The sequence below is a fragment of the Monodon monoceros genome, unplaced genomic scaffold (genome assembly GCF_005190385.1).
Source record: "Monodon monoceros isolate NGI ecotype Baffin Bay Population unplaced genomic scaffold, NGI_Narwhal_1 Super_Scaffold_21, whole genome shotgun sequence".
In the NCBI taxonomy this organism is placed as follows: Eukaryota; Metazoa; Chordata; class Mammalia; order Artiodactyla; family Monodontidae; genus Monodon; species Monodon monoceros.
In genome coordinates, this window is record NW_021703778.1 from 5520514 (window position 1) to 5547733 (window position 27220).

The window sequence follows — 27220 nt, forward strand, 5'->3', positions numbered from 1 at the left end:
GTTATAGCTTATATATGAATTCAAAATTATAATGAACAAGAAAATACTAGGGTATTTTCTTTAGTGATTTCAGTAACGTCTTTATAAAGATAATATTCTAAACACATGGAAGCTAATATAATGTTCTAAGATTTTATGCATATATATATATTGATAGTATCTCTACTGTACGTCTTATTATAAAGGAATTAAGGAACATGTTTTGCATGAAAATATTGCAGTCTCAAAATATGCAGATCCAATTATAACGAAGAAAAGTGAGCAGTTTTTAAAAAGCATAATAAACTGAAACCCTTTTCGACAGACATAATAGATTGTTGAGATGAATGAGAAAAATTAACTGTCCCAACTTGTAAGAATGACCTTCACCAGTCTTCCAGCACCTTCCTATTGCCAAGTGTCTAGTTATTTCCTCTTTCATAGATTATTTGTCATGCCTTATGCAAAAGTTCTTGCGCATGGCTTGTATGAAATTAAAGTATGAGGGAGAATATGCAAAATAAATCGCCTCTCTGTCATGAATTTACCTTGTGACAGTATCAAAACAACTTGCTGTTTGCATTTTAACAGAGTACAAATGTATTTATAATACAGAGGCTTTGATCAATAGCTTATTTTTTTAATTAGTGCACATTCATCAATTTGTTCCTGTGCCATCATTTGAAAGATTGGATTCAAAAAAATGTATACATAGTATTGAGCCAGACAGCTATTAATCGAACGGTATCTTTCCGATGGTGCCACTGGTTAGGTACCATTTAAAAAATCGCCTGTAGTTGGGAGTTTGTTATTTTGGGTTTTAGTAAGGAAGCATGCAGGGCCGTCACATCTGTTGGCCCCATGGTCCAGAACCAGCACAGTCCAAGACCAGCGGGTGAAGTTGGAGAAGGTGGGTTTCGATGCAGTTGTATCCTCCGCTCGGACACTTGTCATCCTCTGATCCCCTTTCATGTCAGCCCCACCATCCCAAATGTACCTACTCTAGAATTCCTCTTCTTGGAGTCCTGCCATGTGCTAAGAGGAAGCAAGCTAAGGGTAGTGTGTTAATTCTTCCACAACAGATTTTTAAATGGAACGACTTCACTTATGGGAATTTCAGAAAGGTGGCAGGCTGTGGAGATCATTATGTGCGAGCTGATGGAAACTGTCACTTCCCAAACCCTAGCTCACCCACCGTGGGGAGCTGATCTTGGAAAGGGTTTCTTTTACTATTTCTTTAAAATTTAAAAAATTAAAAAAAAATTTTTTTTGGAGTCTAGTTGATTTACAGTGTTGTTTTAGTTTCTGCTGTGCAGCAAAGTGAATCAGTTACGCATGTACATATATCCTTTCTTTTTTAGATTCTTTTCCCATTATAGGCCATTACAGAGAATTGAGTAGAGTTCCCTGTGCGATACAGTAGGTCCTTATTAGTTATCTATTTTATATGTAGTAGTGTGTATATGTCAATCCCAATCTCCCAATTTATCCCTCCCCCCGTCCCCTTCGGGTAACCATAAGATTGTTTTCTACAGCTGTGATTCTATTTCTGTTTTGTAAATAAGTTCATTTGTACCGTTTGTTTTAGATTCTACATATAAGTGATATCATACGATGTTTGTCCTTCTCTGTCTGGCTTACTTCACTCATTATGACAATCTCTAGGTCCATCCATGTTGCTGCAAATGGCATTATTTCATTCTTTTTAATGGCTGAGTAGTATTCCATTGTATATATGTACCACATCTTCTTTATCCATTCCTCCATCAATGGACATTTGGGTTGCGTCCATGTCCTGGCTATCTTTTACTATTTATAATACGACCCTCAAACGGAATTTATCTACTAGCAGAAGTTTCTGTGTAAGTCATCTGCTGACTCTCTCTTCTAGGGGATGTGTGTGCACACGTGTATCATGGTGGCGGGGGGAGCAGATATTCTAAAAGGTGCAATACTTGGTGATATACGTTCTTTTAGAGCAGTTCTTGACATTTCATAACTCATCTTTTTTAAGAATAGGGTGAAAGCCGTGTCCATGATTCCTAGAAAATCACACATAATCCTTATAATTTCAGCAGGTTTGTAGATCCTGTTAAAACCATCCATGAATTTTTTAGGGGCGCGTGGAGCTCAGATTTAGAAACCTTGAGTAGGGGAGGGATAACATTAGTATATTTGCAGTGTGGATACACCAATCCTGTATCTTAGAGGGGATGTTTCCTGGAAATATGTGCAAAACTTCAAAAAGGTGATTTTTAAGGCATGTGAAACTCATTCTTTTTATGATAGCTTTTAAAAAGTGCTCATAAGCTCCATCTGATTTACATGCTTCAACTTAAATTTTATGAAATAAGAATTTGTAATCTACGCGGGCCTCTCACTGTTGTGGCCTCTCCCGTTGCGGAGCACAGGCTCCGGACGCGCAGGCTCAGTGGCCATGGCTCACGGGCCCAGCCGCTCCGCGGCATGTGGGATCTTCCCGGACCGGGGCACGAACCCGTGTCCCCTGCATCGGCAGGCGGACTCTCAACCACTGCGCCACCAGGGAAGCCCCTAGAATTTGTAATCTTGAGTGACACACACGTGCAGGCAGACCTCCTTTTATCGTACTTTGCCTTATTGAGCTTCACTGATACTTTGTGTTTTTACAAATTGAAGGTTTGTGGCAGCCCTGCACTGAGCAACTGTGTAAGCACCATTTTTCCAACAGGGTTTGCTCACTTCGTGTCTCTGTGTCACATGTCGGCAATTTTCACAGTATTTCAAACTTTTTCTTTATTATTAAATCTGTCATGGTGGCCTGTGATCAGCGATCTTTGCTATCACTGCTGTAACTCGTCAAAGGCACAGATGGTGGTTGGCTCTTTTTAGCAATAAAGTACTTTTTCACTAAGTTAAGATTTTTTTTTTTTTTTTTAGCAATAATGCTGTTGCACACTTAATAGACTACAGTATAGTGTAAACATTTGTACGCACTGGGAAACTCACTTTATTGTGGTGGTCTGGAACCGAACCTGCAGTATCTCCGAGGTGTGCCAGTAGTGTGTATATATATATATATGTTTTCTTCAACTCCAGTAGAACATTGAGAAAGCCTTTCTGTTCTCAGTTTTTCTTTCCCGTTGTCAGTCAGCTTAACAGGACGGAACACCGCTCTGATACAATGGACCACGAGTTAACAAACTCGTCGACCCGTTTTCTCCTGCTTTGGATCTGAACTTTCTTGTCTAACCTTCTGCTGTGCCTTTAGGCTTTTCCCGCCTGTGTAGCCTCTGTTGCAGTCGCCTGATTCCTAGCAGAAGTGCCTGCCCGCCTCTCCCAGTCGTGCTTATCCTTCCAGAAGTTGAGACGCATTCTCATCTTTCTCCGCAAAGCCCTTCTTTCCGGCCAACTGTGCGGGGACTAAAGGATAAGGTGTCCACAGCTTTTTCGCTTCGAAAGACCACATCCCCCAGAGACCGTGACCTGAGTGTGAAAGGAAGGGTTGGTTTTGGAGGGCTTGCTCTGTATCTGGGGGGGCGGCAGGCTTCACATGGTTGAGGAACCTGAGCTGGAGGTTGGGGGCCTCACTCTGGCTTTGAGCCTCTGTGCTCCCCCTTCCTTCCCCTGCTGCCTCCCCCTGACGATGTCCGTGTGCAGTAACGCCCTGCTTCAGGGAATCTCGGAGCTCTGTGGACCAGACGTTGGCCCTGGACCATCACTTGTTCAAACAGAAGAGCAGGGAGCCTCCCCAGCGTTAAAGGCATAGTCATGATCAGAAGGGGAGTTGACAGAGGGGCAGTGTGGGTTTTCCAGCCCCGGGAACCTTCCTCCACCCCCTTTCCTTCTGCCTCTTGTACCCCTTCATCACCACCGGAACGTAAGGCAAGGAAGGAAGAGAAGCAGCCCTGTGTGGCTGCCCTCTTGCTGAAGTCATTCTTTTTTTTATTTTTTATTGAGGTCTAGTTGATTTACAATCTTGTGTTAATTTCTGCTGTACAGCAAAGTGATTCGGGTACGCATAGATATGCATTCTTTTTCATATTCTTTTCCATTGTGGTTTATCCCAGGATATTGAATGTAGGTCCCTGTGCTCTACGGTAGGACCTTGTTACATATCCATTTGCTGAAGTAATTCTTAATTGTGAAAGAAGACGTGAACTGTTGGCAAAGCGCTGTGTGTGTGTGAGAGAGAGGGAATTGGATTTGTCCAATCTCCTTCTTAATAATTGAGGATTGAGAGAGTGTGTGTAGAATACTACATTGTAATAATTTTTAAAGTTTAAGAGCCTGGATAGCTCTTTCTGTGTCCCTGAGCCTGCTTTCTGCATTGATGGATTGAAATGTATTCAGTGGTCTTTTCTTTCTCACTCTTTTCCATGTTTCCAGACTTCTTAGGCATCTTTGCTAGAGGACGGAACCTCCACCCTTTTCTGGTCCTTCACTGGGTGTCACCTCCTCCCAGGCCCTTGAAGGTCACTGCCTTTCCGCTTGGTGCTGCTGCTTCAACCCAGCTCCCAAATTAAAGCTATTTCTTGATGTCCTGCCTGGTTGCTGCTGTAGCCCCTCTGCGCTGGAGTGTGATTTCGCAGGTGTGTTCCTAAAAGAATTCACGGTCTGGGAGGACACCTGAAAACTGCATGGACCATTCCTTCGTTCCTTCTGGGAACTTAATGTAAGATTCAGCTAAATTTTGCATCCTCAGAGGAGCAGAAATCCATGCTTGTCAGCTTTTTAGAAGATTTGTTTGGCTATGTGTACACACATTTTAGACCCCAGGGATAGATATTTTTGCATGTTAGACTTTATACTATAAAATCTGCCTTACTGCTTGCTTGTAACTTTTTCCCGTAATTTTTGTATACTTGATTATTCTCATTGTTGCTGAAAAAGTGGGACCATTTTTTTTTTTTTTTGCAGTAAATTAAGTCAGGGATAGTTTTGGTCACTAGAACTACTTGAGCTGCAGAATCTTACGGAGGCCCATGATAGGATACACTACGTATGTCCTTCTGGGTGTGGGTGCTCGGTAAGTACCGTTGATTAACGGAAAGCATCACTCTTGTCACTTATGCTAATAATATTTGGGGCCTCTTGGCCATTGTTGGGTGGCTATTTAGCTATTTCATTCTTACCTTGAGGAACATGTAGATCCTGTTAAATGAGAATTTGCTTTACTGTTCCATAATCTTTATGTTTTTAAATAACCTGTAACTCCCCTAATTCAGTGTTTTAGTAGCTGCTCTGGGGGAGATCCCGTAAAACCTATAAAGCTGGTTATCATCAGTATACCTTTGAACTTCAGATTCTTATACTAAGATATAATTAGTTCATTATCCACCTCGCGTCTTTGGCCAGAAAACAAAAGTCATTAATCACTATAGGTACAAATGACCTTTTTTTTTTTGCATATAAAATTCTGAAGAGCGTAATTATTTGCAAGAGTGAGGAGATTCTTCTTTACATGCAATCGTTAAAATGGCATTCAGGACGGTGATTCCTAATTTGCTGAGAGAATTGGCATCTATATAATTAGCCTAGACATTACCTCTGTGGTGTGAATAGACTAATGCCTTCCAGCTAGTGTAGCCAAGGATTAAGAGGGCTTTCCTTTTACTCTGACCAAGAATGGCCCAATTCAGATTTCATATAGTTTGACATTTCGTATAGTTTCTGTTACTTTGGTGTCTTCCCACCAGGGTGAAGGGGGATGGTTGTTAGCCAATATTATATTCATCAAATATTGGGGCAAAGCAGTGTTTGCTTTCACCATTTCTTCTCAAATGGTGTTCTTCCCCCACTGACTGCCTAACAAATAATCTCACTCATTTTCATGTATGCTGATGTTTTCGGTCATTTTTCTGTTAACTTCACTGCAGCAGTGTAACTCAAGGATCAGCGTAACGGGCCCCATTTGAATTTTCTTCTACCCTCCCTTCATCCTTTGTTAAAGAAATTTCATACAGCAGCAGAAGCATGTAACAATCTGACTGGGCATTTTTATTTGTTATGACGACAGACAAAAATCTCCAATTTTTTTTGGCTACATCGCATGGCTTGTAGGTTCTTAGTTCCCCAACCAGGGATTGAACCCGCACCCTCGGCCGTGAAAGCGCCGAGCCCTAACCACTGGACCGCCAGGGAATTCCCTCAGATCTCCTATTTTTAGCATAAATATGTCAGGTTTGGGGAAGCAGTGCTATTGAATTTATTTTGCTTTACCTTATCCCATGTGAGATCTTTGGGCATTGTTTGGCCTGTGGGTCAGGGGCACTTTGGTGTTCCTGGAAGTGAGCCCGAGATGGTAGCATTTCACCCCTGGCAGTGCAGGGCGCGTGCCCATCACCGGGTTGTGTCCTAGTCTCCGTCTCGCTGTGGGCCGTGGCTCCCATCAGGTCCCTGCTCTGAGGCTCCCTCTTCTTGCACATGGGGCGGCCGGCATCCCACTGCTTTCCCATGAAGGAGGCAACGGCTGAGCCACTAATTTGGGGTTTCAAAGAGGCATGCGGGCAGGGACCCCTGGTTTCCACACTCTGGTCTAGTTCTGCTACTTTGCAGGAATCGTCAGAGCCGAAACCAGTCTGGGTGACGCTGTAGGAAGAGCTGTCAGGGGAGTTCAGTGGAGACGGTGGGGAGACTTCACAAGAACCTCCATGTGTTCCAGCAGCTTCCGGGCTCCTGTTTTCAGCGCCGACCAGATGGTTCTAAAGACCAACGCGTGACCCCCCGGCCCTTCCGTGGGCTGCGCTCAGGCGAGCACCTGTCCTTCTGGGTCACGTGGTGCCTGCTGCACCCAGAGCCCGTCACCCTTCACGGTTTAGTTTCTTTGCCTCGGGGGCCGCAAGATGCTCTTGCCGGATCGGCTGCAGCCCAGCTGGGTTGCCTCTGCCATCGCTGCTGCCCACTGTTCTGCAGTGACCCACAGGGTTTCCAAGGCCAGAGGTACAGCGAGTGGTACCTCGCCGTGGGAGCACACGCGGGTGTGGTGAGCTGCTGCTGGGGGACTTGGTTTCGTGGACTAGGGGATTCGGTGCTTTTCCCCCCTTGAGCGTCATCCGTACTACCCCGCACTGATTTCGCAGGAATGAGCTGTGTGGGAAAGCAGACGGTGATGGGAAGTGGTTTGATTGCAGCCCCCAGGTTGGGAGCTTTCGCCACCGGAAGTGTCTTTCGTTTTTGTTTTTTTCCCATTTTATCAGCCCCCAGTCTCAGTAGCTCACTGGGGTAGCAGAGGAGTCCTAACTGGGATCCGATTGGTTATTATAACCTTATTCCTCATGAGTGTGTGCCGTAAGGGACGTACGTATTGGATTCATGATTTTCATGTCACCACTGACTTTAAAGTTTTCTGATCCAAAATAGGGTTCCCAGAGCAGCATCGTTGCCATCCCCTGGGAACTTGTTGGAAGTGCAGGTTGTTGGACCTCACCCCAGAGTACTGAGTCGGCAACTCTGGGGTACCCCCCCCAATATGTGTTTTAACAAGCCCTCCAGTAATTCTGATGTACTTGAGGGTTTGAGGCCCACTGCTTTATTTATTTATTTTAAAAACTTTATTGGAGTGCAGTTGATTTACAGTGTTGTTTCACATGTACAGCAAGGTGGTTCAGTTATACATATACACATATTCATTCTTTTTTAGATTCTTTTCCCATGGAGGTTATTACAGAATATTGAGCAGAGTTCCCTGTGCTCTACAGTAGATCCTTGTTGGTTATCTATCTTATATATAGTGGTGGGTATGTGTGGTCATCCCAAGCGTCTGGTTTATCCCCGCCACAAACACACACACATTTCCCCTCTGGTAGCCATAAGTTTGTTTTCAATATCTCTAAGTCTGTTTTTGTCTTGCAGATAAGTTCATTTATTTCTTTCCTTCCTTCCTTCCTTCTTCCCTCCCTCCCTCCCTCCCTCCCTTCCTTTCATATTAGTTTCCAGAGGCCCCCTGTGTTAGAGCAGTGCTGTCCAGCAGAAGTTTGCAGTGATTGGAATGTTCTGTATTTGTGCTATCCAGTATGGTAGGCACGAGCTACATGTGGCTGTCAAGGTCTTTAAATGTGGCTACTGTGACCAAGCAACTGAATTACTGATTGTATTTCATGTCAACTCATCTAGGTTTAGATTTATTTATTCTTCTTCTTTTTTTAAAAAATACCTTTATCCAGTTTCCTCAGCTCCTACCCCACCACCTCAGGACCACTGGTGACCACAAATCAGATCTCTTTTGCTTTGAGGTTTTCTGGTGTGTTTTTGTTGTTGTTTTGTTTTTACAGATTCCACATGTAAGTGAGATCATACAGCATTTGTCTCTCCCTGTGTGACTTACTTCACTTAGCATAATGCCCTCAAGGTCCATCCATGTTGTTGCACATGGTAGGGTTTCCTTTTTTATGGCTAAATAGTATTCTGTTTGTGTGTGTGTGTGTGTGTGTGTGTGTGTGTGTGTGTGTGTGAGAGAGAGAGAGAGAGAGAGAGAGGGAGAGAGAGAGAGAGAGAGAGAGAGAGAGAGAGAGAGAGAGAGAGTGAATGTCTGTGTATCACATTTTCTTTATTCATCTGTCAACAGACAACTAGGTTGTTTCCATATCTTGGCTATTGGGAATAATGCTGCAGGGAACATGGGATTCAGATACCTCTCTGACATAGTGATTTTGTTTTCTTGGATTAAATACCTGGAAGTGGAATTGCTGGATCATATGATAGTTCTATCTTTAATTTTTTTTTTTTTTTTTTTTTTTGCGGTATGCGGGCCTCTCACCGTTGTGGCCTCTCCCGTTGTGGAGCACAGGCTCCGGACGCGCAGGCTCAGTGGCCATGGCTCACGGGCCCAGCTGCTCGGCGGCATGTGGGATCCTCCCAGACCGGGGCACGAACTCATGTCCCCTGCATCGGCAGGCGGACTCTCAACCACTGCGCCACCAGGGAAGCCCCTATCTTTAATTTTTTGAGGAACCTCCATCCTCTTTTTCCCTAGAGGCTACGCCAACTTACATACCCATTCTAGATTGATTGATTGATTCATTGATTTATGCATTCATTCATGCTGAGCCTCTCGGCATGCGGAATCTTAGTTCCCTGACCAGGGATCAGACCCATGCCCCCTGCAGTGGAAGCGTGGAGTCTTAACCACTGGACCGCCAGGGAGGTCCCCCCACTCTAGCTTTAAGTTGAAATAGCCACACATAACGTGGCTGCATCCTGGCCCGCCCAGCCCCAGAGCATCTCCTGCTGTTTATCATTGTGTGAATTAACTCCTAAAAGCCTTTAAGAAAATATGTTACTGTTAATTGTATATTCTAGAACAAAATGCTCTTAGAGCGAAGCTCCAATTGCTACAACGATAGTTGATTTAGGTTCTTACGTTGGAGAAATGGTTGGCTGCTGTTAGCTAGTGGGGGAAGCATGTTCCTGAAGGTGACATTGGTTTTGTGAATACGTTTCATCTGTGCAGCGTCCGGTGGCCGTACCTCTCCTGCATGTAACCGAAGAGGACAGATACATGTCCTTTTAGGAGGAGTTACGCGCTGTTCACTAGTAACTGCTGGGTCAGTGGTTCTTAGGGTTGGACCTCTGGTCTGTCTGCTGTGTCCATCCAGTGCCTCCTGCCCCAGGGAGCTTTGTAAAGAGATGTTCATGGAGATCAGGCGAGCCCCGTTTTGCCCGCTGTCCCCGAGCCCCCCAGGCCCTTCAGGTTTCCTGTCGTGGAACCACTCAGAAACCGTGCAGTGGCTGATTGCTGAGTCTGGGCCAGTACATGGTTCTCTAGAAGAAACTCTAGAATAATTTTCAGGTTGTTAGATTGAGAAGGACTTGAAGGAAGAGAGGGTCTTCCTGGGCTTGTTAGTCTGAATAATTACAAATGCCAGAAGATAGGCCGAGATCAGTCTCTGGGCATACGTAGTTCCTGGGGGACGTGATGTCATCTTTGTCCCCTTTTGCAAAGCACAGCAGGCGCTCTGGGCCTAGAGCATCCCCAGCGGTCACCGATCCTCTGACCAAAGCAGAGAGTGGCATGTAGGAGACAGGGCACACCTGAGAGTCCTTAGGGGCCTTTCTGCAACCTCCTCTAGCAACTGAATTCTCAAAATTGAAGCCGCCATCATTGGTTAGACAGAAAACGATACTGAATTCTCTGTCATAAGCAAAGTTCTGCATGGCTGAGCTTCCTAACTGAGGGCCCCGTTTGTTGCATTATTTAAACCCATATCATTGATTTTCACAATCCAGCTCTTCTTAGAATCCTAGAATGCTACAGCCAGGCGGAAGGGAATGTAGAAATGGTCATCATCCAGTCTTCTTTTTTTTTACTGGAGGAAACGGATGCCCAGAGAGGTCGTGAGTTGAGTTAAGGACACACAGCAAGTTCAGGGCTGATCGGGGAGTACAGAGCCAGCCCGGGATGAGCAGGCCAGGCCTCCTGGGTTCTTCCATTGCACGGCCCCTCTGTTTCTTTTGTGGACTCAGCTCCTTGTCGTCTGTAGGCTGCGTGTGTACTGCTGGGGGGTCATGGTCAGAAGCTGGACAGATGGATGGAAAAGGAACATTTCAGATGCAGGATAAGAAATATATTGATGCTCACTGCTTAGTTATATTGTATTTATTTTTATTTATTTTTTATTTTTGGCTGCATCGGGTCTTCGTTGTTGCAGTGGCTTTCTCTAGTTGCAGCAGGCGGGGGCTACTCTTCGTTGCGGTGTGCGGGCTTCTCATGGCGGTGACTTCTCTTGTTGCGGTGCACGGGCTTCAGTAGTTGTGGCTCACGGGCTCTAGAGCGCAGGCTCAGTAGTTGTGGCGCACGGGCTTAGTTGCTCCGTGGCATGTGGGATCTTCCTGGACCAGGGCTCGAACCCGTGTCCCCTGCACTGGCAGGCGGATTCTTAACCATTGCACCACCAGGCAAGTCCCTGCTTAGTTATATTTTAAAATGCTGCTTCTTGCTAGCATGTCACGTAGCTGTTTTGAAAATTCCGCCAGGATATTCTGACTGGTGACACATTGCTACTCCCTTTTTATAATAGCTTCTCGTAAATTGTTCGTGGATCTGTGTATATGGTTTAGTTACTGCACAGCTGTTACTCATATTGTTAACTGGTTATTTTTTTGGGGACAGTTTTGTTGGGATTGGTTTGCTTTCCAAGCACTAGACCTGTCTCCATTGATGACTCTGATACCCCTTCTTTTGTAACTTACTTTCTTTAAGTAGCATGCCTCTGTTACTTTATCCCAAAAGTATTGAAACGCTAGGCGCTAAAAGTTTATGCTTCTGTGCACAAAATAGCCTTCTCTAAATGTTTGTTGAAAGAGCAAAGGCTATCCCATCCAGATAGGTCTGAAGGTTAATTTCTTTTGGATTTAACTATGGCAGGGGAGGGGGCTGGTTTCTGTACTTTAGGAAGACTTAGCTGTGTAAGTTTTTCCCCTTCTCATTTGAATGGAGTCTTTAGCAAAAAATTCACATGCGCGCCAGAAATCTGGGAGAGGTTGAGTAAATCGAATGTGGGGTTATTGTTTGTGTCAACAAAACAGAGCCCTAAATCACATTTAGCATAATTTGTGGTTTTAAATTGGACTGATTTAGCAAGGAGAGTGAAATAATCTCTCATCCTGTCAAAAAAGGCGATACCTTCGGACCAGCATTTAATTGCATTGGCAAAGTAACTTCAGGAAGGTGGCAGTAATTCTGGCTGCATTATTCTTGGTCTGTGGTTAAATTGAGACCATCATTTTCTCCTGGTTGCACTAACTTTCTTTATTGCTCTTCAGACTAATTAGATGAATGCACAGGGAGAGAAGCTTAATGGTAGCTGGAGGGTGAACAGGGAAAGGGTGAAGTTTCTGAGCAGGGCCGTAATCATCCATAGGTTTGCACTTTACACACTTCAGGGTCCAGGTAGAGAGAACAGGTAAACGAACACTTAGAAACCTAGCAGGTACAGCCTGATGCACTTGTTCGCGGTCGTTTACACAACGTGAATACCATTCATTCCCGCAAAAGTGTGTGTGTTATTGATGACATAGCTAAAGACGTATGCTTTTGCAGCCGTGTCGTACAGCTAGGGCTCACCCACATTCACGACGCCTTACATATCTTGGGTGTCTGTCTGGAAATGTTACGCACACCTTGGTCGTGGTTCTAAGCAAAGTGCCCCCAGGTTTCCCCAGTCTTCTGGGGCACCCCTGGAGGGGGCTGTTGGGATGGGAAGAAGATGTACTGACATAAGACATAACACTTTCTTCTCTTGTACCCAAGGCCTTTGTCCATGGTTTCAGTTACCTGAATAGTCTTGGTATTAAGAGTTTACATGAACCGTGGATGAGCTGGTGGCCCGTAACCAGTGTTTGTAGAAAGACTGAAGCAGCAAATGGGGTAGATGAAGTACAGTCTGTTGCAAGGCTTTCTGCTGAGAGCACTTTTGAGGTAAAGGTGCCTTTGGCTTTTACATTTGTATTGGCAGGTGTATACTCTAGGGAGGGAAGAGCCTTTCAGCTCCCCCATGGTTTATAAAATAAACCACTCTTGACCTGTAGACTCATATTCATATCATGCTACTGAGTTCATTTTTCATACGGCGGTATAACAGTGCCGTGATATGTTGCTAACCTGATGTAAGGGTGTGTGTGTGTGTGTATTGATCAACGTGCAAAGGCCAGAGGCCAAAATCAGAAACTAAGTAGGTTGACTGTTTCATCATTCACGGTTGAGTTTAAAAATCACTGTGGTTGAGTCCAGTGTTAAGAGAACAGCTCTTCAGACAACAGATTATTGAAACAGCTGATGACGCATTACTCGGGAGGGGATTTGGAGTTTGCTGACTTCCTTTTGGTGGAGATGTGAGGAAACCAAAAGGAAGAAGACAATTAGTAGTCATTACATGACAACAATAAAAGTATAATTTTACATCTAAGAGAGTAAATCTTAAGAGTTCTCATCACAAGGAAAACCATTTTTTTCCTTTTTCTTTTGTACCTGTGTGAGATGATAGATGTTCACTAACCTTATTGCGGTAATCATGTTGTGTGTAAGTCAAATCATTATGCTGTACACCTGGAACGTATACAGGGCTGTATGTCAGTTGTATCTCAATAAAACTGGAAGGAAAAAAATTAAATTAAAAAAATGGAAGTATATAATGCTCTGTAATGTTCACTTATAGACTGTTTATGGCACAGAAATTCTCTTCTGCCCTTTAAAGAAACATTTCTATGTCTACCGAGTGGTGAGCTACTACCTAAGAAACACCTACAGAAATTAAGTAAGATGTATATACGTGAACAAGATGGTCATGCTGGAGTTTCATCTTTCTCTCATTTGAAAGGAAAACAAATGTTCCCGCATTCACCCTCAGCGTTTCTGTTTCCGTAGCTGTGCCACCAAACATAGCAGAACTGAAGAATTTGGAAGTGCTTAACTTTTTTAATAACCAGATTGAGGAGCTGCCCACGCAGATCAGCAGCCTTCAGAAACTCAAACACCTGAACCTGGGGTGAGTCTCCTGAAGGGGAAGGGAAACTGGGAAGAGGAGGGGCTTAAAAAGGGGTGTGGCCAAGGGCGAGGGCGGGGTTTGCCATTTATAGGATTACATAGGAGAAGCTGACTTCTAATTTCTTTCTGTACTTTAGGTTTTTAAAAAAGTTTTATTGTTTTAATACATCCTTCCAGTGGCCTACATTAGCGCATATCTATTCACGCACTAATTGAGAAGCTAGTTTTTTTTTTTTTTTTTTTTTTGTTACTGTATTTTGTTTCCAACAAAATTTTATTTCCATTATGTTGACCGGGAAGGGACCTATTTGCATAGCTAGCAGGAACTGTGCAGACCAATTGTAATATGCTTTATTTCTTTCTCTCTGTGTAGTGTAGAAATAGTGTCCAAAGCACCTTCCTTATCTACAGACGGGAGGATACATTTCCCAACACTGCTTCATTGATTCTTACAGTTTTTCTTTTTTACAGTCGAGATGTTATAATCCTGTGTTTCTCTTTATACAAAGGTGAAGAGAGGAGTTTTGATTCGGCTGAGGTTGCAGAATCAGGGTGCAGTGAATAATAGTAATACCTTGTGTTCTTACAATGCTTTACAGTTTTCAGAGTCCTCATACTGGTATTTGACCCTCTTAACAGTTGGGAAGGAGGAAGGGCAGGCATTACCGCCTTCATTTTGTGGAAGGAAGCCAGGCCCTTTCCAAGAGGTTAAGTGACTTACTGCTGATTGCCCCTGAGGTTAGTGGCTGAGCTCGGCAGAGAACCCCATTGTTGGGGGGTCCATGCCTTGTCCGTCAGACACCTAGATGGCACCCAGAACTTGGACCTACTGAATTTCAGCTTCATTGTTGTAGCTGTTAAAGGAAACTGCCCACTCTTGCCTCATCCTCCGTGTAGAATAATATATTCATTAAATTATAGACACTAAGTGCTGTGATTCCATTCGTGATTTACGTGGCGTGGCTATAGACGCGGGCCAGGTATTTATCAATTTACTAGGAAGCAATCATGAAAAAAAAATCATTCATGGACTGATTTTTAGCTTATGTTTTTTCAGCAGGGGTCTGGTTAGACACCCTTAATTTGCGGTTCACTCTGGTTGAGAGATGCCCTTTGTAAGCTCCGTGAGCATTCTTTTCTCCCAAGGTCTGAGGGGAAGTTGGGTTTAGAGCTTGATATCAGATAGCTTTTTCCTCCTACAAATAGAGAGACTGTATACCCATCTGGCAGAGCAGAAAAGAAAGGACCCTCCGTTTACATCTCTGATTTGAAAATTATGAAGTCCTAATATCTCATTTGCATATAAGAAAGAAGCTAAGACAAGATGTATGTACTAGACATGTATTCTTACTGTTAATCTCCTTAGCATTTACTAAGTGAGTTAATAGTTATAGGTAAGGTCCAAAATGGCGGAGAGTCGACTTCCACTAGACTTTGAGCCTCAGTAAACATCATTGTAATACATCAGCTAAATGACACACCCACAGGCATCATGATAGTTCTGAGGCAGACCATAAAAGGCCGAAAAGTGGGCGGGGGCCCAATTCCTGGAAATCCCCGCCCCTTCCCCCAAATAGGTGGGATACTCTCCCACTCATTAGCCTCTGAAATTACCCACCACTAAAAGAACTGACAACCCCGTACCCTGGCGTCTCTTGCCTTCTGAGATGACCCACACTCTGTCTGTGGAGTGTGTATCTCCCTGAATAAACCTTCTTTCACTAAAAAAGAAAAAAAAAAAAAAAGTGCTAGGAATAGTACCTGGCACATAGTAAGCCGTACCTAAGTGTTCACTTTTATCATCATCATTGTTTTATTTATGGGTTCATTTATCTCAGGACTATGTAATTGCCTTTTTTTTTTAAAATTTATTTCTGGCTGTGTTGGGTCTTCGTTGCTGCGTGTGGGCTTCTCTTGTTGGCAGAGCACGGGCTCTAGGCACGTGGGCTTCAGTAGTTGTGGCTCGGGCTTCAGCAGTTGTGGCTCTCAGGCTCTAGAGCGCAGGCTCAGTAGTTGTGGTGCACGGGTGTAGTTGCTCCCTGGCACGTGAGATCTTCCCGGACCAGGGCTTGAACCCGTGTCCCCTGCACTGGCAGGCGGATTCTTAACCACCGCGCCACCAGGGAAGCCCTGTCATTGCTTTTTCTGCATCAGGAGCCTTGTTTGTTTGGGGATCGGCGGTGAAAGTCACAGTCCCTGGCCTTCAGGATGGAGGCAGAGCGGCTGTCGATGAGCAGGGCCGGGGTGCAGCTGGCTCGCTGAGTGTGGCAGTCGGAGAGAGCGACAGGGGGCACGTTAGCCTTCAGGTGAGATTCTCGGAAGGGTTCCTGCAGGGGGTCGTGTTGGAGCCGAGACTCAAGGCTGAGAAGACTCACAAGGAGGGCATGATGTCTCCGACTGCAAGCAGGACTTCCGCTCCAGGAGCTGCGAGTTGCGTGGGGTCGCTGAGTGTGAAGGGTGAGGCGGGGGGAGGTGAGGTGGGAGGTGAGGCCAGGCAGAGAAGCACACGGGTCTGCTGTGTGTTCCATGAGGGCGTCTTGAGCTCTCTGCTCTGTGCCAGGAGCCGCTCAGGTGCTGGCTGTCCAGCCCTCAGGGAGTGTATGTCACAGTTGGGGAAACAGCCTGTAGAGAAATAAATGTCTGTCGTGGCAGGGAGTCGAGTGCTAGTGGAGGGCGTGTGTGTCAGATGAAGGAGTTCTGGTCTCGCCCTGCCGTTGGGGAGTGTGCACAGGGAAGCGGCGGGCATGAGACGAGGTGAGATGATTTTCGTATGAAGATCACGCGGAGGAGAGGTTAGAGGAGACCCGTGAGGCTGCCAGGTTAGCATTCCTGGTGAACTAGGGCAGGGACAGTGAAGGCGGGGGAGGGATTTTATATGAAAAATAGATAGAAGTGGTAAAATCGTCGAGGCAGTACGGATGGGATGGGATGGGATGGGATGGGATGGGATGGGATGGGATGGGATAGCTGATATAGAGGGATGGGTGGAGACAGCTTTGAGGGGGAGATAATGAGCACAGGTTTTGATTGGCTGGGTTCAGGATGCCTCAGGACAGAGTTGTAAGCTTTCCTCTTTTTTTTTTTTTGCGGTAAGCGAGCCTCTCACTGTTGTGGCCTCTCCCATTGCGGAGCACAGGCTCCGGATGTGCAGGCTCAGCGGCCATGGCTCACGGGCCCAGCCGCTCCGCGGCATGTGGGATCTTCCCGGACCGGGGCACGAACCCGTGTCCCCTGCATCGGCAGGCGGACTCCCAACCACTGCGCCACCAGGGAAGCCCAACTTTCCCTTTTTTATCAATCACGTCTGAGTTGCCTCTTTGGAGCTGTTTGCATTTTTGGCTCCTGGTGATTTACTGATTGTGTAGCACTTTCTGTGTTTAAGTACGTAGCTACACAGATGGGGTTGTCAGAGTTTGAACGCAACTCTTAGTTCTCTGGGAAAGGAATTAAGATGAGTTTCCACAAATGATACTTCTGTCCTCGAATGGCATGAACAATTATACCTACATACCCCTGGTTAAGGCAAGGCACAGAGGACTCCTTAGAATAAACAACCAGAATAATAATAAAAAAACCCTACACACGGAGACCCTACTAGCAGAGCAGCTAAGCCACGTATAGGCATAATCCAAACTGTGCGTTCAACCAGAATTTGATTTTAAACTTTTATATCCTATTTGCTATTTATTCCGATGATCTCAAAACTGGAAAGGGGGGCTTCCCTGGTGGCGCAGTGGTTGAGAGTCCGCCTGGCGATGCAGAGGACACGGGTTCGTGCCCCGGTCCAGGGGGATCCCACATGCCACGGAGCGGCTGGGCCCGTGAGCCATGGCCTCTGAGCCTGCGGGTCCGGAGCCTGTGCTCCACAACGAGAGAGGCCCGCATACCGCAAAAAACTGGATTTTTAGGCCATCTGAATAAAGAGCGGAAAGTTGAATTATGCTCTTCATTCTTCCAGTGTCATTCATTGTGCTGAGTTATTTGACAAAAAATGTAAAGCTACGTAGGTTCCAAGTTGATCATCATTTCGGGGATAACCTCACAGCAGGAGCATCGTGCCAGCTATTCTGGAATAACTTTTGACCTAGTGAGATGATGAAGCTTATCTTGTGAAGACGTAAAAGTTTTCACTAAGCACAGTGTTCAGTGTTCGTGCGTTTGTTTTTTTTGTTTGTTTGTTTTTTTGGCTAAGTATGTGAGCACGTCATCTGTGGAGGAGAAAAATACTTGCCTTTCAGGCAAGAAGGTTTTATTGAATCAGGAGAAGCCCCAGAGGACCTCTGGAGATCCGTGTTCCAAAAGAGAAGTGCTCGTATAGGTCTTCCTGTAGCTTTTGAGGAGGAACGAGAAAAGATGCCAAACAGCCTCTGACTCTCCGGTTTTATAAAGTTCTCCACTGTACATGGGTGTCTTCCCATTTCCATAAGCATTTGAAAAATGCTCGCCTGCAAACAGGAGAACTTAAACCATTGGGCAGCTTTATCTTTAACACCTGAATCGATTGGAAATTAAGCAGATGGGGAAACCATCCTTGATGGTTCAGGCTCTCCACGGTCTCCTCAGGTGAGCTCGCCTCTTTGAGGTGGGATCAGAATTTCTCTCAAACTTCCTGAGAACTAGTTGTAGTTATAGCCATCGTTTCTTGAGAACCTACTTGGGAGCCAGGAATTGCATCAGGGGTTTCCCATGTCTTCTCTCTCCTCTCCTGGAAGTCCTGCTGGGAGGGTATCGCTACCCTCCTTTTACAGTTGAGCAAATTGGGTCTCAGAGAAGCCGAATAAGTTCCCCAAGGCCACCCAGCCAGCAAGAGCTGGAGCTGGACCTCCATCCCAGCTGCGTTTTTCCTCTCCCCTTGCTGTTACCTCTCAGGGCAACCTTGAGTGCTGGAGCTCTCAGAGGGATGCCCTGAAAAGAGGCAGCTCCCAGGGGGAGCGATACATTTGGGAGACTGGGATGGACATAGACACACTACTCTATATAAAATCGATAACTAATAAGGACCTACTTACTGTAGAGCACAGGGAACTCTACTCAATACTCTGTAGTGACCGATATGGGAAAAGGATCTAAAAAAGAGGGGACATATGTAGATGCATAAGTGATGCACTTTGCTGTATAGCAGAAACTGACACAACATTATAAATCAACTAGACTCCAATAAAAATTGAAAAAAAAAAAGGCAGCTCCCATGTGTAGCTGGAGATGGACGTGAGCGCCCCCTTCGGGTTAGGCAGTGCATGACAGTGCCTCCCTTGACAGTGCCAGGGACCCGGCTGTTCGGTCGCTGTGTGTGTGCTGGTGCCCAGAGGAACAGGTCCTGCGCTCCTGGCGTTGCTGACAGTGGAACCGACTCTGCTTCCGGGCCTTCTGAGGCATTTAAGTTAGGGCTTCCTTTCTGCCCACCGGGTTAGCGGGCCCACTGCTGTCACTGCTGCCGACTGCACAGGGGCTCTGCTGAGTTCCTGACAGGTTGGGGGGATTGGTTTCTCGCTCAAGGAGAAAGAGAACCTGCTGTTTAGTCGATTCTTGCCACCCGGAGAGGGGGACAGGCTCAGGCTTGCTCTAGGCTGGAGATTGGACAAGAGCTCTCTTTTTTTGGTGAGATGCCTCTTCCCACTAAGAAAGTCTAAGCGTGGATTTCCTGCACCTTATGTTTCAGAAGTGTATTTCTGTGTTTGGGAAGAAAAACTTTATTGGTCGTTTTCAAAAGTGGGTAACTTAGAGCAAGGTTTAAAGAAAGAAGTGCCTGATGTGTACTTCTATGCCTTTCTCACTGTCTCTGATTCTTTTCCTTTAGTTTACTCAGCATCCTCACATTGGGGTCCAGGGATTAGGGGTGCGTTGGCCCCCACGAGTGCTGGGTGCTCTCAGATACTCGTCATTCTCATCAGTAGAGTCAGGGGTCCTTGGTACTTAACCTGTCTTAACCTGTGACTTAATCGCAGAATTCCAAGATCATTATAAGTACTGTCCTGCCGACATTCCACGATAGTTTTGAAGACCCAGGTGAAGCACTTGACATAAGTGTGCTTCACAAATTGTGAATTCATAGAAAATATTAGTTGTTAGCAGTATAGTAAATTGTAGTGGAGGTTATTTTGCTAACTGTAAAGCTAACCTAAGGTTTTATACCCATCAAGAGGTGGACGTCGCTTTTTTCTAGGTTTCTTTCTCTGCTACCAGCTATTTCTTCGGAGGCCTGGTTGGTGGGTGTGAACAGCGCTGTATCTCATGTGAGCAGGATTGGTGTCTAGAATTATTTTTAGTGTCACAGTCCCTCCCACCTTTCAATATTTGTCAGCCTTATTAGATTAAAAAAAAAGGTTTTTTTAAAATCGGGTTTTCAGTGTGTTCAGAGAGAACCACATTAAGAAAAATAAGAGTCTTGAAGAAAATACAACATAATAGGAAAATATTTTCCTTAGCTTTCCTTAGCTTTCATTGGAATGTATACATATATTTAAAAACTTCCCATTGTGGTAAAATACACATAACATAAAATACACCATTTTAACTATTTTAAGTGTATGATTCAGAAGCATTAGATATATTCCCATTGCTGTGCAGCCAATCTCTGGAAGTTTCTCATCTTGCCAAACTGAAGCTCTGTACCCATTAAACAACTCCCCACCCTCCCTCCCCCAGTCCCTGGCAACCTTGATTCTAATTAGAGATGATTTTGAACTACTATTAGTAGTTGTGAAACAAACAAAAAAAAAGTGATTTTTTGCGGGGGGGTGTGTCTCCCATTGAGAGGAATACATGAAAGCAAATGAAGCAGAAGTGTGAAAACTATGAGGCTTCATATGTATCTTTTTTATATATATATAAATTTATTTATTTTTGGCTGCATTGGGTCTTCGTTGCTGCGCACGGGCTTTCTCTAGTTGCGGCGCGTGGGGGCTGCTCTTCGTTGCGGTGCGGTGGCTTCTCTTGTTGCGGAGCACAGGCTCTAGGCGCGCTGGTTCCAGTAGTTGTGGCACATGGGCTTCAGTAGTTGTAGCTCGCGGACTTCAGAGCGCAGGCTCAGTACTTGGGGCGCACGGGCTTAGTTGCTCCCTGGCATGTGGGATCTTCCTGGACCAGGGCTCGAACTCGTGTCCCATGCATTGGCAGGCGGATTCTTAACCACTGTGCCACCAGGGAACCCCTTTTTTTTTTTAAAAAATAGATCTTTATTGGAGTATAATTGCTTCACAATACTGTGTTAGTTTCTGTTGCACAGCAAAGCGAATCAGCCATATGCAGACACACGTCCCTGTATCCCCTCCCTCTTGAGCCTCCCTCCCATCCTCCCTATCCCACCCCTCTAGGTCATTGCAAAGCACCGAGCTGATCTCCCTGTGATATGCTGCTGCTTCCCACCAGCCAACTGTTTTACGTTCGCTAGTGTATATATGTTGATGCTACTCTCACTTCGCCCCAGCTTCGCCCTCCCACCCCATGTCCTCAAGTCCACTTCCTATGTCTACCTCTTTATCCCTGCCCTGCAACTAGGTTCATCAGTAACATTTTTTTTTTTAGATTCCATATGTATGTGTTCGCATACGGTATTTGTTTTTCTCTTTCTGACTTACTTCACTCTGTATGACAGACTCTAGGTCCATCCACCTCACTACAAATAACTCAATTTCATTTCTTCTTTTGGCTGAGTAATATTCCACTGTATACATGTGCCACATCTTCTTTATCCACCAGTATCACTGATGAACATAGATGTAAAAATCCTGAACAAAATACTAGCAAATAGAATCCAGTAGCACGTAGGATTTATCCCAGGGATGCAAGGCTTCTTCAGTATACGCACATCAATGTGATACACCATATTAACAAATTAAGGAATGCAAACCATATGATCATCTCAATAGATGCAGAAAAAGCTTTTCAAAAAATTCAACACCCATTTATGATACAAACTCTCCAGAAAATGGGCATAGAGGGAACCTACCTCAACATAATAAAGGCCATATAGGACATACCCACAGCCAACATCATACTCAATCGTGAAAAACGGAAAGCATTTCCACTAAGATCAGGAATAAGACAAGGATGTCCACCCTCACCACTATTATTCAGCATAGTTCTGGAAGTCCTAGCCATGGCAATCAGAGAAGAAAAAGAAATAAAAGGAATACAAATGGGAAAAGAAGTAGTAAAACTGTCACTGTTTGCAGATGACATGATACTATACATAGAAAATGCTAAAGATGCCGCCAGAAAACTACTAGAGCTAGTCATTTGCACCTTTTGAGGTCTTATCATTGCTACATTCATAAGGAAGTTTTTCTCTAGAAGGATGGGTACGTTGTGATGTTCTAATTTTCTGTGTAAAACTATGATTGAGCATCACCTTTGGAGAAAGTGACAACTGAGACATTTTCAAATGTTCCCTGAACGTGTAGATTCTCTGCCTAGAATTACTAGGCTGGTTAAAATAACGTAACGTGGATGGAATTATGGCAGTCTTTTGAGCTTTGAGCCTCTCACGTGCGGCTCTTAGGCCCGTGACACAGAGGTGATTTGAGTAGTCTGTATAAATACACGTTTTGTGTGTGACATCTTGCATTTTTTCCCCCTAACAACAGCATGAATAGACTCAACACTCTGCCTCGAGGATTTGGATCGCTCCCAGCTCTGGAGGTCCTTGATTTGACTTATAACAACTTGAATGAAAATTCTCTCCCCGGAAACTTCTTCTACCTGAGTAAGAAACTTTTAATTCTATTAATCTCCTTAAAATGGTCCTTTGCGTTCTAAATGGGAAATTTATTTGCCAGGGCCCAAACTCCAAGAGAAATTATTGGACAGATACATTTTTTTCCCCTTCAGATTCCTTTGAATATTCCCTCATAGCTCAGCAGTATGTACACTTGATATATCGTGATCTGACACCATTGCACTCAGGTGGACTTGGTAATGTCATATTAACTTTCTGAGAGAGATTTTTACCTAAATGAGATCAAGTCTCACATTTAGCTAAGAGAACTTGACTTTCTTTTTAAAGAGCATGCAAAAGACGTAATGTGTGTCTTCTTCCTGTATTGCTGTTAAAACTCTTTGTAGGCTTTTTGCCCAAAGATATTCCAATCAGTTATTTATAAAAATATCTATTAATAAACCACTAACAGAATCTTAAACATTTCTAGCCAGGATTCTTGTTTAAGCCTTTTAAAAAGTGTTTTTATTGACGTAGTCTATTTTGTCTGTAGCATACCATCAGACATTAAGAAATTGTTAGTCACATATGAACACACTTTATCCTTTTATACGCAAACACATTTCTTGCTGCAGATAGATGCTTGTGAAAAATAGGAAAAACTGGTTTTCCCGAGGACTCGTGAAATCTTTAGGAATGAGTTGCTGTCTTTAGGTAAATGTTCTGCCTCTCCAAATAGTGACAAGCTGGCCTCGAGAAATTCTGACTTTGCTGAGTTAGTCTTTAATGTTCCATTTTTTACCTTATGTATATCCTTTATCCCAGACTTTGTCAAGCACGTGAAACCAACTTCAACATGTTTTCTTGGGCCATGGAAGAAATTGTGTTTCTTATGTATATTAACATACAATTCTTTCGAATTTTAAGACATTAGAATGTAATTGAATACCTGTAAACAAATGCAACATACATCTGATTGTACTTTTCCCTTTTGGTTAAGGATAAAAACGTGCCTTAGGATTTTTGCCTTCAGTAGTTTGGGGACCGGTATCAGTGTATAATATCGTGAACAAATTTCTGATTACCGATATGATGCCTACGTTAGGGTTTTCTCTATTTTTACACTCCACTTCATTATTTTTTTGTTTTTTTTGTTTTTGCGGTACACGGGCCTCTCACTGCCGTGGCCTCTCCCGTTGCGGAGCACAGGCTCCGGACGCGCAGGCTCAGCGGCCATGGCTCACGGGCCCAGCCACCCCGCGGCATGTGGGATCTTCCCGGACCGGGGCACGAACCCGCATCGGCAGGCGGACTCTCAACCACTGCGCCACCAGGGAAGCCCTCCAGTTCATTATTTTAACGCCTTCGTCTTCATTTATTTTTGTGGTTAAGGCTGTAGAAACAAGGAGTAATAATTACTCTGATGATAGAAACCGTGTACGGTGGTTTTGGCCTCCATCACCAGACAGCCTTTTGGTTATTTATTTATGTTTTGACCTAGCTCTGTTCACACGAACGAGCCCTCTGGCCCCAAGCATTGATAGAAGCGACACAGTGGTTTTCTTGGTTTCACTGTGGATGGAGATCGAGGCATACATGTGGATTGGAAGTAATCGAAGAAAAAGAGTTATCTTTTCCGAAAGCATATTGAAACCCTGTGCCAGAAACGGCTGGTGCCCATGCGTCGTCAATTTCCTCAGTCCTCCTGGATATAGATGTTTTCCTGAATGCACCAGCTGCACAGTAAGGCCGTAAATCTAAGTTTGACCTGCTTGTTATTATCCCGAGCCCTAGGTGTGTCACAGGCTTTTCACCACGCCAGGGTTATTAATCAAAGCTGACTCCCTTGTATCGATCAGACCTCAGACGGTCGGGTTCCGTGCCACCCTGTTTATATATCGCTGTTCAACTTGCAGCCACCCTGCGTGCGCTCTATCTGAGTGACAACGATTTTGAAGCCCTGCCGCCCGACACTGGGAAGCTCACAAGGTTACAGATAGTAAGTAATTTATCTAAATTCTTAGAAAATCACTTCACTCCTGCCGCCCTTCTGGGGCGGAATCAAGGCAGTTCGAGCCAGAGTGCGGTTTGTTTTGGAATGAAACCACCATCCCCTGAGACCGTTTTCTTGCATGTCTGCAGACACTTGCAAATAAATCGAGAGGACTGAGCCTTCGAAGAAGAGAGGGCAGGGGCAAGGAGAGAGTTTCTGTCGAGCGCCTCTTTACGTGAAAATTGTCTTGACAACCTCTTGTTTCTCTTCTGTTTAGCTCAGCCTTAGGGATAATGACCTGATCTCGCTGCCTAAGGAAATCGGGGAGCTTACTCAGCTTAAGGAGCTCCACATTCAGGGGAACCGGCTGACTGTTCTGCCCCCAGAACTAGGTAAGGTGGCTGGGGGGTTGGTCCGAGTTCTGGCTTTAATTAATAATAATGATCCCACTGCAGCAACCCTGAAAGCCCCTCTCTCCTCTTGTCGGCAAGAACCGTCCACCGAGGCAGCCAATTCTGATCCTTTCTAGTAGCATTTGTCATTGACCAGAGTTTAGCTGTTCTGCGTTTGTCCTGCCCCGATGCTCTGTTGAGCGGCTGTAGCTCCTAGTGTCTTGAAACTGCTGATGGAAGATGACCCAGCTCGGCTGCCAGCCTGGTGCCATGGAAGGAGCCTGGGATGTGTAGTAATGGTCTTACCCAGGGCTCCTCCTTTACCAGTGGTGATGATGGCTTTTTAAGAAAAAAAAAAAAAATCTAACCATCACTCTTATTTTTTGGGGGGATCTGTTAATTTTTTATTTTAATCCCTTGAAAACTTTTACCAGATAGTGAAAGTATTTATGACAGCTGCTTAAAGATACCATTTGCAGTCATGAATTGGGTTCTCTCCTGACGCCATCTCCAGTGGGATTGGCTAAATAACGTTCTAGCTGGGAGCTCCTCGGGCCTACCGCCACGGCCCCTGGATCTTTGTACTCTGGTCCTTCAGATGGCTCTGGGTGACCTTGTGGCCTTCCTTGGAAATAACGTCCAAACCAGTTATTCTGTTACTGAGGTTATGCCGCCCTTCTGGAAAAGTTTCATGAGTTCTCCTCTCTTTTCTCGTGGAGACTCTGGGTATCCTCCCATTTCCTCAGGACACGGAACTGTATTGCTTCTCAGACTATGACTGTTTGCTTTTTTGCTCCAAAATAAAACAATTTTATTTATTAACTTTTATTGAAGTAGAGTTGATTTACAGTATTGTGTTAATTTCTGCTATACAGCAAAGTGACTCAGTTGTACACATATAGATAGATAGATAAATAGATAGACAGATATCTTCTTTTTCATATTCTTTTCTGTTATGGTTTGTCACAGAATAGTGAATATAGTTCCCTGTGCTCTACGGTAGGACCTTGTTGTTTATCCATCCTATAGATACTAGTTTGCAGCTACTAATCCCACACTCGCATTCCTTCCCCGCCCTCCCCTTGGTAACCACAAGTCTATTCTCTATATCTGCAAAATAACACAATTTTTCAAAACACATTTGACCCAACATTCTTTGAGGAAGTACCTCAAATGAGTCTGGTGCTTTTAAAGAGGGCAGTTACTATAAACCAGGTTGTGAGCTCCATGAGAGAGGGGGTTTATCTTTGTTCCCTGCTATGTCCCCAGCAGCTCCCACATGCTAGGAATGAGGTGACTTCTCAAGGGGTAAGTACAGAGTGAGTTCATGAAACAGGGACCTCAGATAGCAAGGTGCTGGGAAGGCTACAAGTGGGCTGAGTTTGGCTTCTGTACAAAGCTGGGCTGTCCGGTATGGAAGCTGTGAGTCACACTTCAGGTGTTCAGTAGCTACGCGTGGCTTGTGGCTCCCTTACAGGAAAATGCAGATATAGAACATTTCCGTGGGGCAGAAAGCTCTGCTGAGCTGCATTAGTCTAAAAGGGAAAGCATTCACCCGGTTCCACGGAACAAACACAGAGTTTCATCCCTGCATCCCCGTCTTCTGTAGCTCCTTTGTTGCTGTAGAAGGCCTTGAATTTGTACTGATTTTAAGGGCTGCAGAGTAACTCGGCACCGTCCGTCTCTTCACTGAGTTTTGGGCCATCCAGTCCTGCTTAAGGAGCAGGCTGCGGGATCAAGAGAAGAGGTTTACAATGGCAAAAAACCTTCTTGCCAAAAGACAGATTCTAGGCAGTGATTGGCCAACCATAGATGTTGGCACTAGTAATTCCTGGGGAGCTTTTGCAGAATATAGATACCTGCTCCCTCCCCAATGTACTGAGTCAGATCTCCACGCGTGAGACCAATTCTTGTGTAATTTGATAAAATTCACTTAGCGCTTCTGACATGCGTCCTTGATTAGTGTGACGAGGAGAAATGAAAAAAGAATGTGCGTTTTGTTTTATTTCATTTTTCAAACAGTGAGGCGGTGTAGGGCATTGGATTAACCAGTGATTTCTATCGCTAATAATTTGGTAGAAAAATACCTAGTTGAACCTACACATACCTGTGTACCTTTATATTTTTAAATTTCACATTGGTCTTCCTATTTAAATACTGCACGTAGTCACATTTCTCTAACATTTCTGTTATGTTCTCCAATACCACATTATATATATTTTTAATTCAGGACTAGAATTGAGGAGAAAGTCTTTAAATGAGTTTATTTTTGCTAGCCTTACCTGGAAAAGCTTCATCTGAGCATCTGCCTGGTGGCACTTTTCCCAAACTGCAGGCAAACACTTAGCTGGAAATAAATGGTAAACCCCTATCTAAGATGAAGACGGGTGTATTATTTTTGAACAGTGATCTTTTTTTTTAAGTCAAGAATACTATAATAGATAGTACTATAATAATAGCTATTATAGGAATATGTATTAAGGCCTCATGTGCCAGGGCACTGTGTTAAGTGCTTTTCCTGCATTGTCTCCAGTAAGTGTCCTAAGAACAGTAAGTGGGCTTTTTAGAGGTGAGGAAACTAAGGCTTAGAAAGGGTTGGTGACATGTCCGTAGGGACACAGTGAGTCACGGAGGCAAGACTTGAATCCTGACAGCCCCTTTTGCAGGTCCGTGTTCCTAACCACTGTGGCTCACTCCTTCCCATCTGAGTGCCAGTGAGAGGATTCCTAGAAAGCAGA

At 44.6% G+C, this 27220-nt stretch overlaps 1 protein-coding gene across 6 annotated transcripts in view; it reads left to right on the forward strand.

The window, feature by feature from the left end:
- Window positions 1-27220, forward strand: part of RSU1 (Ras suppressor protein 1) — a 355370-nt gene that overhangs the window by 30493 nt on the left and 297657 nt on the right. For all 6 annotated transcript variants that reach the window (XR_003796044.1, XR_003796046.1, XR_003796045.1 and 3 more), the window contains exons 4-7: window positions 13322-13442; window positions 22027-22145; window positions 24014-24096; window positions 24368-24482. Coding sequence is in view for 3 of the 6 variants with exons in the window: in XM_029239182.1 (XP_029095015.1) it covers window positions 13322-13442; window positions 22027-22145; window positions 24014-24096; window positions 24368-24482 (438 nt within the window). In the remaining 3 variants the exon portion in view is untranslated. The remainder of the gene's footprint in view (window positions 1-13321; window positions 13443-22026; window positions 22146-24013; window positions 24097-24367; window positions 24483-27220) is intronic.